Source organism: Ixodes scapularis, unplaced genomic scaffold (assembly GCF_016920785.2).
Source record: "Ixodes scapularis isolate PalLabHiFi unplaced genomic scaffold, ASM1692078v2 PGA_scaffold4__175_contigs__length_147842914, whole genome shotgun sequence".
Taxonomy (NCBI): domain Eukaryota; kingdom Metazoa; phylum Arthropoda; class Arachnida; order Ixodida; family Ixodidae; genus Ixodes; species Ixodes scapularis.
Genome location: NW_024609879.1, coordinates 102,853,873 through 102,867,735, shown reverse-complemented (window position 1 = coordinate 102,867,735; position 13,863 = coordinate 102,853,873). Strand labels below are relative to the sequence as shown.

Below are 13,863 nucleotides of genomic sequence, written 5' to 3'. Positions count from 1 at the left end.
TGCCTCTTTACCCCTGAAAACTTTCAGGTGCGGCAGTGAGCACGATGGAGATCGACGGAGGAACAATTTTTGCGACCCTTATGCAGGGTGGATTATGAGCCCTGTCGGACGCGGTGGACGTAACAACGAATTTTCAGAGTGCTCAAAAAAGCGGATTCGTCAGTTTATGAGGTGAGTAGCAGTCGATAATTATATACATGGATATAATTGCTGCATTAGCCAAGAAGAAAGGCAAAGGACGAAGAAGCAGGATGCTTGGACATAATCATTCACACCTCTCGTTTCTTAAACTGTCGAGCCGATGAAACCAAATAAAGCGGCACCAAACGCGCAACGTCACGACTCGCGTCGTCTTTCATGGCGTATGTTATCAACGTTTTAATCGATCAAAAGCAGGCGGTGCGGCGTGACCCTGTGCTTTCACTCTGTGCTTTTGTGTGTGTGTGTGTGTGCTTTCCACTCTGACTCCACTTGGACTGGAACTAACCGGTGTCTTAGGCGTTTTCTCGGTGTCTTACGAAAGACTGTTCAGATTTTCGCGTCAAAACTGCAATTCAAAGCTGCGGTTACACGGATAAAATTTATAGTACTGGATTGAGCAGGGCCTCAACATATCACACGCACTTAATCTTCATCTCTCTTTGTATTGCTGTTTTTTTTTCTGCTCAATCATAGTCGTTCCCACTTTGTGTAAGAGGCTACTTTGGTGTTCATGAAAACGACAGCTTTGAAAGAGAGAGAAAAAAAATGCTACCGGGCCACCCATTCCTGCAGTTAACCAAAATATGGCAGCGAAAGAAGAAGTTAAGAAATTAATATACGATTATACTTGGAAAATGCGTGCGCAAATACAATGAGTATGGGATTCTTCTGGTCTATAAATAGTTTGAGCTGCTGCCCATCAGCAGAGACCCTATATCTTTTGGAAATGATTGGCTGCATGCGTGTGATGCAGAAAGGTGAACGCACTGTCTTTATTTTCTTGGTTTTTAGAGCACAAAAATTATTTTTAGAGGGACCAGAATAAAAAAAAAAGGTAATCCTGCGTTAGAATATTGTCAGCCCCAAGGCAAAGCTAGGGGGACATTGGGGTCACTGAATAACTTAAGGTGGGTTAATTATATTTAGGTAATTATCTAACAAACTTCATTAACTTTTTGGAGGAATTTAATATATTTTGTGAGTCAACACTCGACCGGATAATAATTTAGCCGCGACGTAAAAGTTTGATAACAAAATTTAAGGTGAGTTCTACGGTGCGAGAAATGTAATTTTTCCAAGGCTTTCTCAAAGAACTTCCAACGTGAGGTTTACAACGATTTCCGGGAAAGTGAGCACAGCTGCTTGAAATATTCAATTAAAACAATTGACTATTCGTAAATATTTTAGTACTCTCATTCACGTTGGTTACAACCCAAAGCAAAAAAAGAAATGTTAAAAAAATAATTGAATAAAATAAATATCTTTATTTAAGGCAGATAAATTTATTTTAAATTAGTGTAGTTAGAAAATACTGATTCTTTACTACAAGATGAATTTCTCAGCATGACAGATTGGTTGATCGATTCGTCGGATCATTGATAACAATGCGGAAGATTAACAACTTTTCTTTTTTTGAAATCCTCGCCATATTGCTTGATTTTTTGCGATCTGATTTTGTTGCAGTAGGATGTTACGTAGCTGGCGAGCGAATGGGATTGTTGACATCAAGCTCGACGAACGCTTCGATTTGCTCTGAAGAGCACTTCTTTTTGCTCCTGTTGAACCCCATACAGTATTTTGTTCTTGCTTGATGGTTTCTCGATATAAATGCTGAACAAATGCCCCCCCCCCCTCCCCCCATAGAAAGCATAAAATATTAAACAAATTTTATATAACAATATTGTAGGGGATATTTTTGGGGGAATATTCGATTTAAATCATCATATTTGAACTGGTCGGGTTCACAACACGATTTAAATTATATTGATTTTTATTATCCCCCCCCCCCCCCCCCCCCCGGTAGAACCTTGACTGCAAGCTGCGTTCTTGTGTCATCATCAGTCAATCGCCTTGCAAACGTCACGCACCTTCCAGGAACCGGGATGGGCACGTCGTCGTTATGTAAGGCGCGTTATCCTTATGGAGACAACCGTGACACGGTAAGAGCATACAGAAAACAAACAGAAGCTTTGATTATGCCGATTTTTATAATTAAGTTAACTAATAAATGTTAAGGTTGCCATGATCTAAAACTGAATTCGAATTTGCATGGTCAGTTCGACTGATACCATTAATCAATCGTTGACTGAATTACTTTTGTTCAGATCGGTTTCTTTTTTTTTTCATCGTTACAAAGTATATGGGTTATGCATATCATGCCCATTAATACGCTTAACATGGAGCTCGACGAATGACAAGGCTAAAATTATGTTTATACCTAAAAACTAAATTTGCGCAGTGGCACTGAGCATAACGTTTCATCGTGCTCAGTGCCGCAGCGCAGACGTTTTATTTTGAGACCTAACCATATTTGCAGTTTCGCCACTCGCCGAGCTGCCTCCGCAGATTGAAAAGATTGACTCTCTCCGGTTTTTTACGGGAAAGCAGGCATCCTAGATTTCTTAGAGTTAATGTGCCCCTCCCAGAAATGCGCTTACGGGGCCAACTACCTCGCTATTCCTTGGGACCAATCGGAGTCCTTTGTGGATGGAAGTCGTCTGTTTCGTGCGCAGGAATTCCGGTGACGTCAGAACTATGCCGAGCTCTGATTGGTTTTGATTGAAAGGATAGTGGGTAGACCTCAATACTAGATGCCTTGAGGTCAAACTACTATATTTTTCAACCAGCCAAAAAAAAGCTCGGCGTTCGGACATCATCGCAACCCCTATGCGAGAAGCTGACCAACTTGCGCTCCGCATAGTTACTGACATCCCAAGAAACGCAGGGCGTTACGAGCCCTTCTCATCTTATTACTGCTCCGTAGCCAATCAGATTGCAGAGTCAGTCGATAAGAACACCGAAGAACGAATCACGAAGCAAGAAGCCGAAACAAAGTGAACCACACCCTGCGGTTTTTATGTTGTCAGTGACTGTAGTTACATAGTTAAAGGTATTAAGCGCGAAACACATATACGACGTCCGAGTCCGACCACGGAATACGATGGTCGGAGGCGATGGTTTTCAACGCTCTCCGATGCTACGAAAACCCTCTCCCCCCAAGGTCATTCCGGCAGTCCGCACGTCGGATCGGACGGTTTCGTCGTACATGTGTTTCGCGCTTTAGGTCACGCCAAAAATAAAAGTATGAGATAACTTTACTGATATAGGATTCACTGAATGTTCCTACACTTTTTTAAAATTTGTTTTGTACATGGCACAATGGTTTCGTGGATAAAACTATTTCTATGCGGGACTCTCGGATCCAGCCCACTCAGGAAAGCCGCCATGTTATGTGGGCTGGTGATGTCATTCGCTCACCGCGCGGCGTCCTCTTGCACGTTCTCGCAGACTTGGCACTGTCGGCGTATCGCTATTCAGCTTCCTCCTTTACCTTTCCGCGTTGAGCACGCGGATTGTGACGACTAAGTCTACGGAATCGCTCGCTTCGACGACGTCTTCGACACTTATCGCTGCAGCGATGAGAGTGAATGTCATCCGAAGATGTTGGAAGCTGGTCGTTTTGTCTTCAACCCGCTAGCAACCGGCTCAGCGACGACAACCAGATCGTCGCAGACGAATTCGCCGTCGTCCGGGACGATCTCGCACGTGCATGCCAGGTGTAAGGTCAAAGGTCAAGGGGGCGAAATTCTGAATAGCGTTGGCATAGCCGAGTAGCGTGCGAGGGTGCGATCGTACCGCGGCGAGGCGAACTTGGGCGAGCATGGGGGCGCCTAGAACGAGAGCGTTCAACTACACGTCAAGATCGCGTGGTTTGTGACCACCGGGTTGTGACTAACTTGGACAGGGTTGCCTGGTCGCCAGATAAAAATGACCGACATTATAAATTGGCAATTGCAATTACTAGAGCTCTAACAATCGCGAAACTTGGTGTATATACTAAGTAGCCTATGAGCATTTCATTTCAGGCATAATCTACGCGTTTCATTTTCGTGTCCTAACTTCTTTAATGGGAGTGAAATGTTTTTCTTTAGGCGTCTTTTATGCAGTTCATGTTATCCCACCTGCGAATGATCGGATGTTAACATAATCTTGGTATCTTTTTTTGCAATAAGGCAATATGGCTTCGTTATCACAGCGATTTAGACGCTCCAACATAAATGCCTCGTTCTTTAGCAGGACGAAAAACATTATCCAGACTGTAAAGCATCTTGCCTAAATAATTACCAACATCCGGTTCAGGAAACCCTACTCGATGGAATGCAGTGTTCAGAAACGAAGGTAAGCATTTGGATTAATATTACATTTCTAAGAAACAAGCTTCTTACCCCTGAAAAAAGACACATGGCGGTCGTTTATCTCTTCTGCTATAAACGGTGTTCTTTTTTGTGCTTTTCAGAGGGCTCAGAATTTATAAAAAGGGAACTTCCATCAGATTCTTTTTCTTTTAGCCCTGGCTTGGGGACTGGATACGACTCAAAAAGAGGCGATATTGGTTAATCATTTAGCTAATAAACTAAAATATTTCAAATGAACAAAAATAATTTTGGGGCTGAATGTAGTGGCAGAATCGACGCTCGATCTCATGATAGGCTAGCCGTGACGCGATTTGTTAATTGATCAATTCGCAGTGGGCACTACGGAGTGAGAAATGACTCCGTTCACGGCTTCAAAAGCGAAACTAACGTGACGTCGGTCCTTCCGTCCTGCGCCGGCTCAGCCATCCGTGTCCGCGCCACAGGTGCCGGGATCAGTACGACACAAGTGCAGAGCAGAGGGATCGACGGCTCGAGCAGTGATTTCCCTGCACCCCCCCCCCCCCCCCTTCACAGGGGTGTACTCCCCCTATTCTTTTTCCGAAGGCACCCCCCTTAAATCACAACGACTCCTCTGTTCTCATTGCCCCCCCCCCCCCCCCCCCCCCCTCCAATTCCAATTCCTGGGGAAACCCCTGGTCCCGAGCGCGTTTCGCCGGTTAGTTTCGTGTTTGAAGACGTCTACAAAGTCTCGCCCTGTCGCTCCCACTGCAAAATTTAAAGAAAAAAATTCATGTCACGGCAGGCCGTGACGTGAATGTGCTAAAAGAGGGGGGGGGGGGGGGGGGGAAGGGGGGCTGCAGGGCAGCTGACGCTAAGGTGCGCTTTGATACGATACCGAAACTACAAGCGCGGTCAACATGAACGTTTTGTCGGAACGCTGCAAAATGCTCTACGTGCCTCTTGTTGTTTTGTAAAACGAGGTGATTTTACTGGTTTTCAATGGTGTTCACCAATTTCCTAATTAAAACCATACGTTTATTTTCACTAATTGAGAGGTTAATTCGTAAGTTGTAGATAGATATTTAGCTAATTAGACATTTTTGTAACCCCTCACGTCCGTCGCAACTGGCCGTTTCTTCCCGAAAAGAACATATTTATCTCTTTTCCACACTACTGTGGTGCGATAAATTGCTCAAAAAAACGTCCCTCCTCGTTGGTGCCTTCGAATAAAAGATGGCGCCGTATAGCCGAGAAAGAGGCCGGGAGGGAAGAAGAGAGGCGCCGGCCAATCACGGCGTCATATGAGAGCGCGTGATATCGTGATTGGCCAATAATAACCAAAATCACTGAAAAAAAACAAAAAAACAGCGTTGTCTTGCTTGGTGGTGTAGCATGGGAAAGAGACAGACTCTGTGTGAGGGAGAATAGCGTTCCCTTTCTATTTACAGGAGCTTCAAAGCGCCATCATCAGATCGTGCTTGTGGACGAGTGGATAAACGTGCGATAGCATCTGTGGCTTGTTTTTCTGTACACTCTTAGTTAGATCCTGGCTAAAATGCACGCATATAAGCAGGAAAGCGGGTCAAAATTTCGCCGCTTACAAGCAGTTGGTTTAGGTGTCTCAACTTATGCGGCCCGTTGTTATGAGGCCCAGATTTAAGCGGCCCGTTCTCACGCGGATCAGGTATGCGGCCTGAATTTACCAGGACCTTTGTCGTGCGTGACAATTTCATGCGGTATTTGAGATCAAAATTTTCCTGGCTATAAGCGGCCTACGATTATGCGGCCTAAAATTTAAACTGCGGCAAAATTGTGCTACAACGCCATTTTTGCGCCATTCTCCGCATACTTGGGTGCATAGACAGCCGGCATGATACTCCGACTAGTTGTTTCTGGATCTGGAACACAAGTTTCAGCAACACAACATACGTCACATGAGGGGAATCGAACCCGCGCCCGCGAAGTGAAAATCAGACACCATAGCCACTACGCCACAACCGTACACATACAATGCTCGCGTTGTCGTATGCTTATATACACAAGAATTGCTTGCTAAACTCGTCGACCGATGGGGGAATTGTATACATTGGTTTGATAAGTGCTTATCAATGGGAGAAATCTTGCACGAGTGGTGTTGCGAAAAAGCATTATAAGAGTAACCAGACATTGAAAGAGTGACAAAAGCATAGTCTTGCAAAATATAAACCGTTTTCTGGCACGCTAGAAGAAACAACCGCGGAATCGGAACGTAACCCAACGCACAAACCACCTTCTTCTGCGGGCTATTCGGATAACTGTAGATATATAATTGGTTATGCACGGGCGCCCTTCCCTTGGCGAGCGACACAAGGACGTTTTCGTCGTATACCTTTGTTGCTGCTCCAGAAACGTATATGGTATATTCCCAACCTTCAAAATGTGAGCTTATTAAATACCCGAGTGTAACATGCTATAGAGCCAAATAACTAGCGCCCTTAAGTATGCGGTGTCTAACGCCTGTAGCGTTAGGCACATGCAGGATTATCGGGAACGTGATTTTTCAATTTCTGCTAACAGCATCAATGAGTTTCATTAAAAAGTGTCAGGAATTGTGCATTACACTCTAAAAAAAGCCCGTGCTTCTACTTTCCCGCACAACACTGGGAGAGCCAATCAACTTACGGAGGCAGCTCAGCGAGTGACAATGCCGAAACGTATGTTTACACCAAAGAAGGCAGTTCGAGTTGTGACATTAAGCAATGCAAGCGTGACGTTTCGCATTGCTTAATGTCACAACTCAGACTGCGTTTTTTTTTGGTCTAAACCTATGTTTTGGCATTGTCACTCGGTGAGCAGCCTCCGTAAGTTGTGGTGATTGGCTCTCCGAGGTGTTGTGCGTGAAAGTAGACGCACAAACTTTTTTTAGAGTGTATTAGCTTCCCTTACACAAAAAAGAAAGAACAGCTGATTTCAAGACAAAATTTTTTCCTCTAAGCGGCACGCCAATCATATTCAATTTTTCTTTCAAGCGCAATAAAGTATTTGCTGAATTGAAGCTCTGGTTTGGGCTAATTGGTTCATTAAAATCTAAAAAAATTAAAAAGGGCAAAAAAAAAGTAAGGTCGAGACACGCACAACACGGACTGGCACTAACTTTCAACTGATTTAATAAAGTCAGTCAAACCCAGCGCGCATCTGTGAAGTCTTGTCTATCACGCCAACCTTTCGTGATAAAAGCATCCCATACACAATAGACTATCGCGCTGGGTTTGACAGGCTTGATTAAATCCGTTGAAAGTTAGCACCAGTTCGTGGTGTATGTCTCTTCTTCGTCATTTTTTTTTTTTTTTTGCTTTTACGTTGCTTAGAGCAATAAAGTATTAAGTAATTGTTAGCACAGCCCACACAGTGTGTTGAAGGGTGTATAATCCATTTATTGAAATTCAAACGAACGTACACATTAAGAACTCACATTACTAATCCATTTATTGAAATTCAAACGAACGTACACATTAAGAACTCACATTACTACCACACTAAGCCCTTTTTTCGTTGTACGAAGCATGGAATAGCTGTACCCAAGCACTTTTCAACAAAGAATACAGCGAGATCAAGATTCTGCATTCCTAAGAATATTTATTACTGTTAAACAAAGTACTGATTCCTCTTTTTACTGAAATAAATGTGACCGAGTTTAGGTAAGTTATGCAAGTCACACAAACTGTATTACAGTATTAACTAAAAAAAAAGAGACCAGGAGCTGCTGTATTCAGTTCCTTACTGGAAAATATCACAGCATCACTATCTGCGTCTTGCGCTAACGTTCAGCAATCCGAACACATCTACTTGTGCCCATTACTGTATAATAAATACCAACATTGCAACATGTTATCATATACCACTGGGATCCGCAAAGAATGGCACAAACATACTTTGATTTGTACGTCATCAGGCTGTTACATTAATCATGCATTTGCAAAAAAGGTACTCTTTTTTATGCGCTTGCGTTGTAAAATGAACGAGTACTTTTTTACGTTAAAGCCAGGGATATTCTTCCTCTGTGAAATAACACCTGCAGTGACTTTGCCGCAGTAAACATACGTACATTTACGTAACCTTCATGTTCTCGAGAATCTTTACGAGCTTGCTGTTAGCCCAGCAGCGGGAAATTTTTCACCATTGCTTATCGCACTTTGCACGAGCCCCAACGTTTGCGCAAATGCCGAGGGGTATGTTATGTCCTTGACATAATACACCGTTAGGCAAAGGAGTAGAGCCTTCTCCAAAGTAGCGTCATTTAGCTTGATGATTTCGCCAGGCCCTCCACAAGAGACGATTTTTGTCGATATGCCCCAGAAGATCCTTGGGCCAGGAGATGCTGTGTCCTCAGCGGAGACGTCGCTCTGAAAAGGTGTTTTCTTTTTCAGAAAAAACGCTACACATTATACATATATAACATTGTACAACACTTTCCCCGGACACCTATTTAGGTTTCACTGGTACGCCTGTACAATGGTATTGTAGTGCAGTTCCAAAAAAATTAACTTAAGCTGTCTGTGCCCTTGGCCTGTCTAGCTAGTTCCCAGTGCTAAGATGGTGAAAGCATCCAAAAACCAAGGAATTTGCAGAAAAAATTCACAGCTGCTTTATACAAATCAAGTGGAACCTTTTAAACTACATAAATAATAGCCAATGACAACAAATGTCTTTTGATTTGTTTGCACAAATATCTCGCTCACCAACCAGCTTACCAATGTTCCAATTGCTATCCCTAGCAGTGTTAATCATTTTTTATGCTTAACTAATGTGTGCACTGTGCCAATGCTGTTTATGAATTTATGTACATACATGATTTCGTTGTTCAACAGCTGAAGTTAACAGTACAATCAAGGGAATCCTGCCCGTGTCATCAAGGCGACAGTTGTTGCCTTAATGACTTTTTAACCACGTGAACAGGAAGTTGATTCAATTATTGCAAAACAACCGTGTTAACCACAACATATGCATGTTGGTACTCACCAAGCAGAATTTCAGCAGCAGTGCAGGTGCTGTTGTTCGTGACCTCAGGGGTACTGATGCTGGCACCTTGCGAAGTAGACCCTTGCATGTTGTCAGACAAATCGCATGGCTCGCCTTCAAATATACGTGCAAACAGAGCGAATAATCAAGTTGCATGAAGCCAGAAATGTCATTGTTGATGTCGTATAGTCATAAATACTGTCAATGTCTACAATTATGCTGTCCTCACGTGGTCTTTTTATCTATATGGCAGCAAAAATGACACTTCATTACTTCAATATATGGAACTGGTATGAATCTGGCATCACACGAGGACATCAAATGTTTTTACTGGCACTATTAGCTTCCTGGTCAGCAGCTGGCATTAAACATTTGGTTAAATTTCCAAGCCCACAGTATTATCTAAAAGGCACAAATGAATCGGTGCTCTAGCACCATCTTTGCTTCCCTTTAGCAGAAAGAGCTGTAGAAATAAACAAGGCTGTAAATTGTCTGGGGTTATACAAAGTCACTCGTGGAATGTTTTCTCCACTTTTAGTTTAAAAAGCTGTGAAACAAGCTTGACATTGACGGCCAAGTGTAAAATCATCACAATACCTTCCCTCAGAAGAAAAAAATTATGCAACCCAGAAAGAGAAAAACAAGACGTAAGGACTTCTAAATAACTTAACATTTTTTTTTTTTGGGGGGGGGGGGGGGGGTGCAACAAGCACATAGTACCTGTATGTGCTGGGTGGCTATGTTTTTTTGTTGTAATGTCATTTTATGCAGCACTCGATGCCGACAAGACAGTCAAACATAAAAATACACGTAAAAACGGGTAGCAATTCTTTGGGCCGCCGCCGCCACCGCCATCACCATCCTCAACCCCCCCCCCCTATGTTGCTCTACCAGGCGCGGGGAACCATATCAATATCACATGAGCGAATGACATTTTAGCGGACAGCGACATCGGAGCGAATCGACGTTTTAGCGAATAACGGGGGCGCGCGTTAACCCATCCGCCGCGCTGCGCTTTACGCCGCTTCGCGGCGACAGTCTGCTGCGGCTCATTACAAAAATGTGAACCCATTTGGCTCACCCGAAAACGCCACTTCGCGGCGTCCGACTGTTCTCTAAAGTGTCATTCGGTGAAACGTAGGCGTTCGCTAAGACGTCATTCGATCAACATTCGATCAAGTGAGTGCCTCCCCCTACGTGAAACTAAAACTAAAGTGCAATAACGGCATACGTCCCGGTAGCGTCCCACGGAACAACGCAACGTTAATAGGGAGTTTTCGTAGACCGTGTTTCCCGCTCCGCTAGCCCTCCGCTACGAAGAAACCGCCACTGCGCCTGCGCGCCGATGGCCTTGGCTGTAGAGTTCCGGGTAGCGGAGGGGCTTAGCGGAGCGGGAAACACGGTCTACTAAAACTCGCTATTACCACGGACAAGTGCATACCGAAGCGGTCGGGTACTCAACGGCGTTCCGAACACGCGTGCCCCTCGACTGACACACACACACACACGCACAAAAACATGAAATAAAAGCGGCACTTACTAATCCGTGCGTGCTGTACAGGGCTGTGGCCGCAGTAAACGCACCACGTCGCTTGGTGAGGAGCCGCAGGTTGACTGCAGTTGTCGAGGGCCATGCTGTAACCATCGCACTCGCAGTTGCTTGCGTGGCATTGACCTCGCAACACACCTTTGATGTCTTGCGATGAATACATCACCGCCGTAGATTTCAAACCAACTTTCCTTTTTCAACAGTGCGGCTTGCGCGAAAAAGAGAACGCGACGACGACAATGCAATTTCGCGCGACTACCGGCCAAGCTGCGCCTTTTGCGCGGGCTGAGCATGCGCGGTAGGACTCGCAAAAAATTTCTTGTTTTTGTTTTCAACTTTTCAGAGAGAGAGAGAGAGAAAGGGATTTGAGAGAGGGAATGGGGCTCGAACCCTTTCTCTTTCTCAAGTGTGCGCCGTGCGCCCCGCCGCAGACAGCGGTGAGGGGAGACGCGGAGACACGCGGCTTTTACGGGCTTTTGTGCTTCATTCGCGCTTTCTTTTCTTTAAGCGGGACGGTGCGCTTCGGCGGCTGTCAAGTGAGCCGCATAAAGACGTTCGGGCGGGTTAGGGCCGTTTACAGGTGGTACTTCGAACTTTTTGGGCCGCTTCCAGAGGCGTCACGGATAGTTTTCTTCACAGGGCTGCTTATATCCCGTGTCTTAGGCGGGACATTGAGGAGTACCGCTTGTACCCAGGCCATTATCCAGGACGTAGATAAGAGTGTAGCTTTAATTGGTGCTCAAGATGCCCGAGCGCGCGCAATCCCGTACATCTGACTGCAATGCCGCAGGAATGTTTTCTTCTTTTTTTTTTCTGCATTACACCGCAATTTGATTTCCACATGCCTCGATCATCAAACATATTTTCAATGCGCGATCTTGGATCCTTCGCATTTACCTAAATTATAGTCGGCGTCACAGTGGCCCCATCTATTGGCTTTGTAGTTTGCTCACGTTGCTGCGCTGCCTCTTCGTTGAGAGTGCTAACGACCAGCGTCTATATGTTACGTGACTGCAGCACGTAATTATGAATAAAGCACGAAGTAAAATAAAAAATCCACATATGTTACGAAAGAGAATTCAAATGGATAACTTTTTAGGCTAGAACGAAACGTGTGGGGAACACGTCTTTACACTCATCCACGACAGCGAATCGGCAGCGGGAAGATAATTCATTCAAATATAATCCCTCGGATTTACCGGCGTCTAAACTTCGTTTCAGCTTAAGCTCAGACGCAGCCGGTGCTACGATGTAATGGTACCGGTGAAGCAGCGTCATAAGCGCAAGTCACTGAACCCTTTTTGTTTATGATTGGTTCAGAAATGATAGAACACATACATTGATCACAACGGATACCATGATGGTGTGCTTTCGACGCTGTCTGATTTGTCCCATCAGCTCGTAGCGTCGGCTGCGTTTGAATTTAAGGTGTATAGTTTACTTTGCGACCAGCTAAAAAAAAAACTTGCCTGAATTTATGTGGTTTGCCGAGTTTGCGAATAACTATTGTTTAACTTAGTTGTATTTTCTTTCTCTTCAAGCGATACTGGAAACGACGTCGGTTGTTGACGATCTAATAGTAGTCCATGTTGTAGTTGTAGTAGTAGTAGTTGTCGATTAAATAGCTGGTGATGTAGGACGTCCGTCGCCGATGTTGACAAGTCCTCGAAAAAGATCGCCCGACCCCCCGCAGGAATCGAATCCGGGTCCGCTGCGTACGGGGCAAAGGCGTTACCACTGAGCTACGTTACTTTTTTAATTTATTGCTGACCTACGTTATTTCTTTTTTTATTTATTGTCACTGAGCTACGTTACAGCGGCAATTGCTCTAAATTTAGGGTTTTTGTAGTACCATAGCCTCCTCTATATTTACAAAGCCTGGCAGTTCGATGACGGAGCCAAAAAGTGCCCTGTCCCAGATTTGGAGCTCGAGGATCTGGCTAGCGCAGAGCGTTTCTCGGGAGTCCGGTATTCAGCGCACAGCTTTTGCAGCGGCGAGGACCCGAAACATGGTTTTCAACCCCGACGAGAAAAGAAGCGGCAGTCAAAGGAGCTCGAGAAGCACGAGCAGACATTCCATCGCTCGGGACAAGTGTGTTTTGGCGTCTCGCCGCAGCGGGGCGCCCGTTGCATGACTCTTGTCTGCCGCTCTACCTTTTCGCTTTCGGCGGCCGCGTCACGTGATGATCTACCACGCTTTGTGTCAGTATAAAGGAGGTATGGTAGTCCCCAGTGCCCACGTTGGACGCGTTTTGTGGAAAGAAAAAAAGATGGCCTGTAACAAAATGCCACAGTAGCACTGTCACGGCCAACAGCTCATGTCGGAAGACGCGCTTTCACGCGCTAAGGAACAAAGAAGAAACAAAAGCGTTCGAAACAAAGCAGATGTCTGTTTTGTTCCGAACGCTTTTGTTCACGCCCTCCACGGTGCGTGAACCCGACGCCGATGCCCAACGACTTGCATGTAAAGTGTTGCAGCTATAGCTGTGACTGTGTTGAATCAACAGAGGACTGCTCAATTTTCTTATTCTGCTCATTGTCCAGGATACACTTTGATGGCGTACGTGCGGTTTTTGTAACGGTAATTATGTCGGACCTTCCATAATTTATCTTCGGACGTTTTCAACTCATGCATGTATGATCTTTCTTTTCAGATATGTCTCAAAGGCGAGTGCAAAAATAAACCGGAGGACTTATTCCCGGTTACTAAGAAAACTGTGACTAAAAACAAAACCCAACGGGGAAAAAAGTAAAGCATCGATATATATTATTCGATTTGATGTCAGCCATTTTTCGGACGTAACATATGGTACGAATAAACAGCATCAAAATGACTAGTCTGCTATTATCTCCTCACCTGCATTTATGCTGTTCAACTGGTTCGAGGGTATATCAACCGAGGTCTGTACGGGAAAGTCATTCATTTTTGTACGGATTTTAAGATCTTTTTGTAAGTTA

General features: G+C 44.6%; 1 protein-coding gene across 1 annotated transcript in view; it reads left to right on the top strand.

The window, feature by feature from the left end:
• The window catches only part of LOC120842141 (venom metalloproteinase antarease-like TtrivMP_A), a 61,413-nt gene extending 47,755 nt beyond the window's left edge, over positions 1-13,658 (top strand). The window contains exons 11-14 of the mRNA XM_040213169.1: positions 28-171; positions 2,006-2,141; positions 4,276-4,380; positions 13,560-13,658. Coding sequence (XP_040069103.1) covers positions 28-171; positions 2,006-2,141; positions 4,276-4,380; positions 13,560-13,658 — 484 coding nt within the window. The remainder of the gene's footprint in view (positions 1-27; positions 172-2,005; positions 2,142-4,275; positions 4,381-13,559) is intronic.
• Positions 13,659-13,863: the final 205 nt, after the last annotated feature.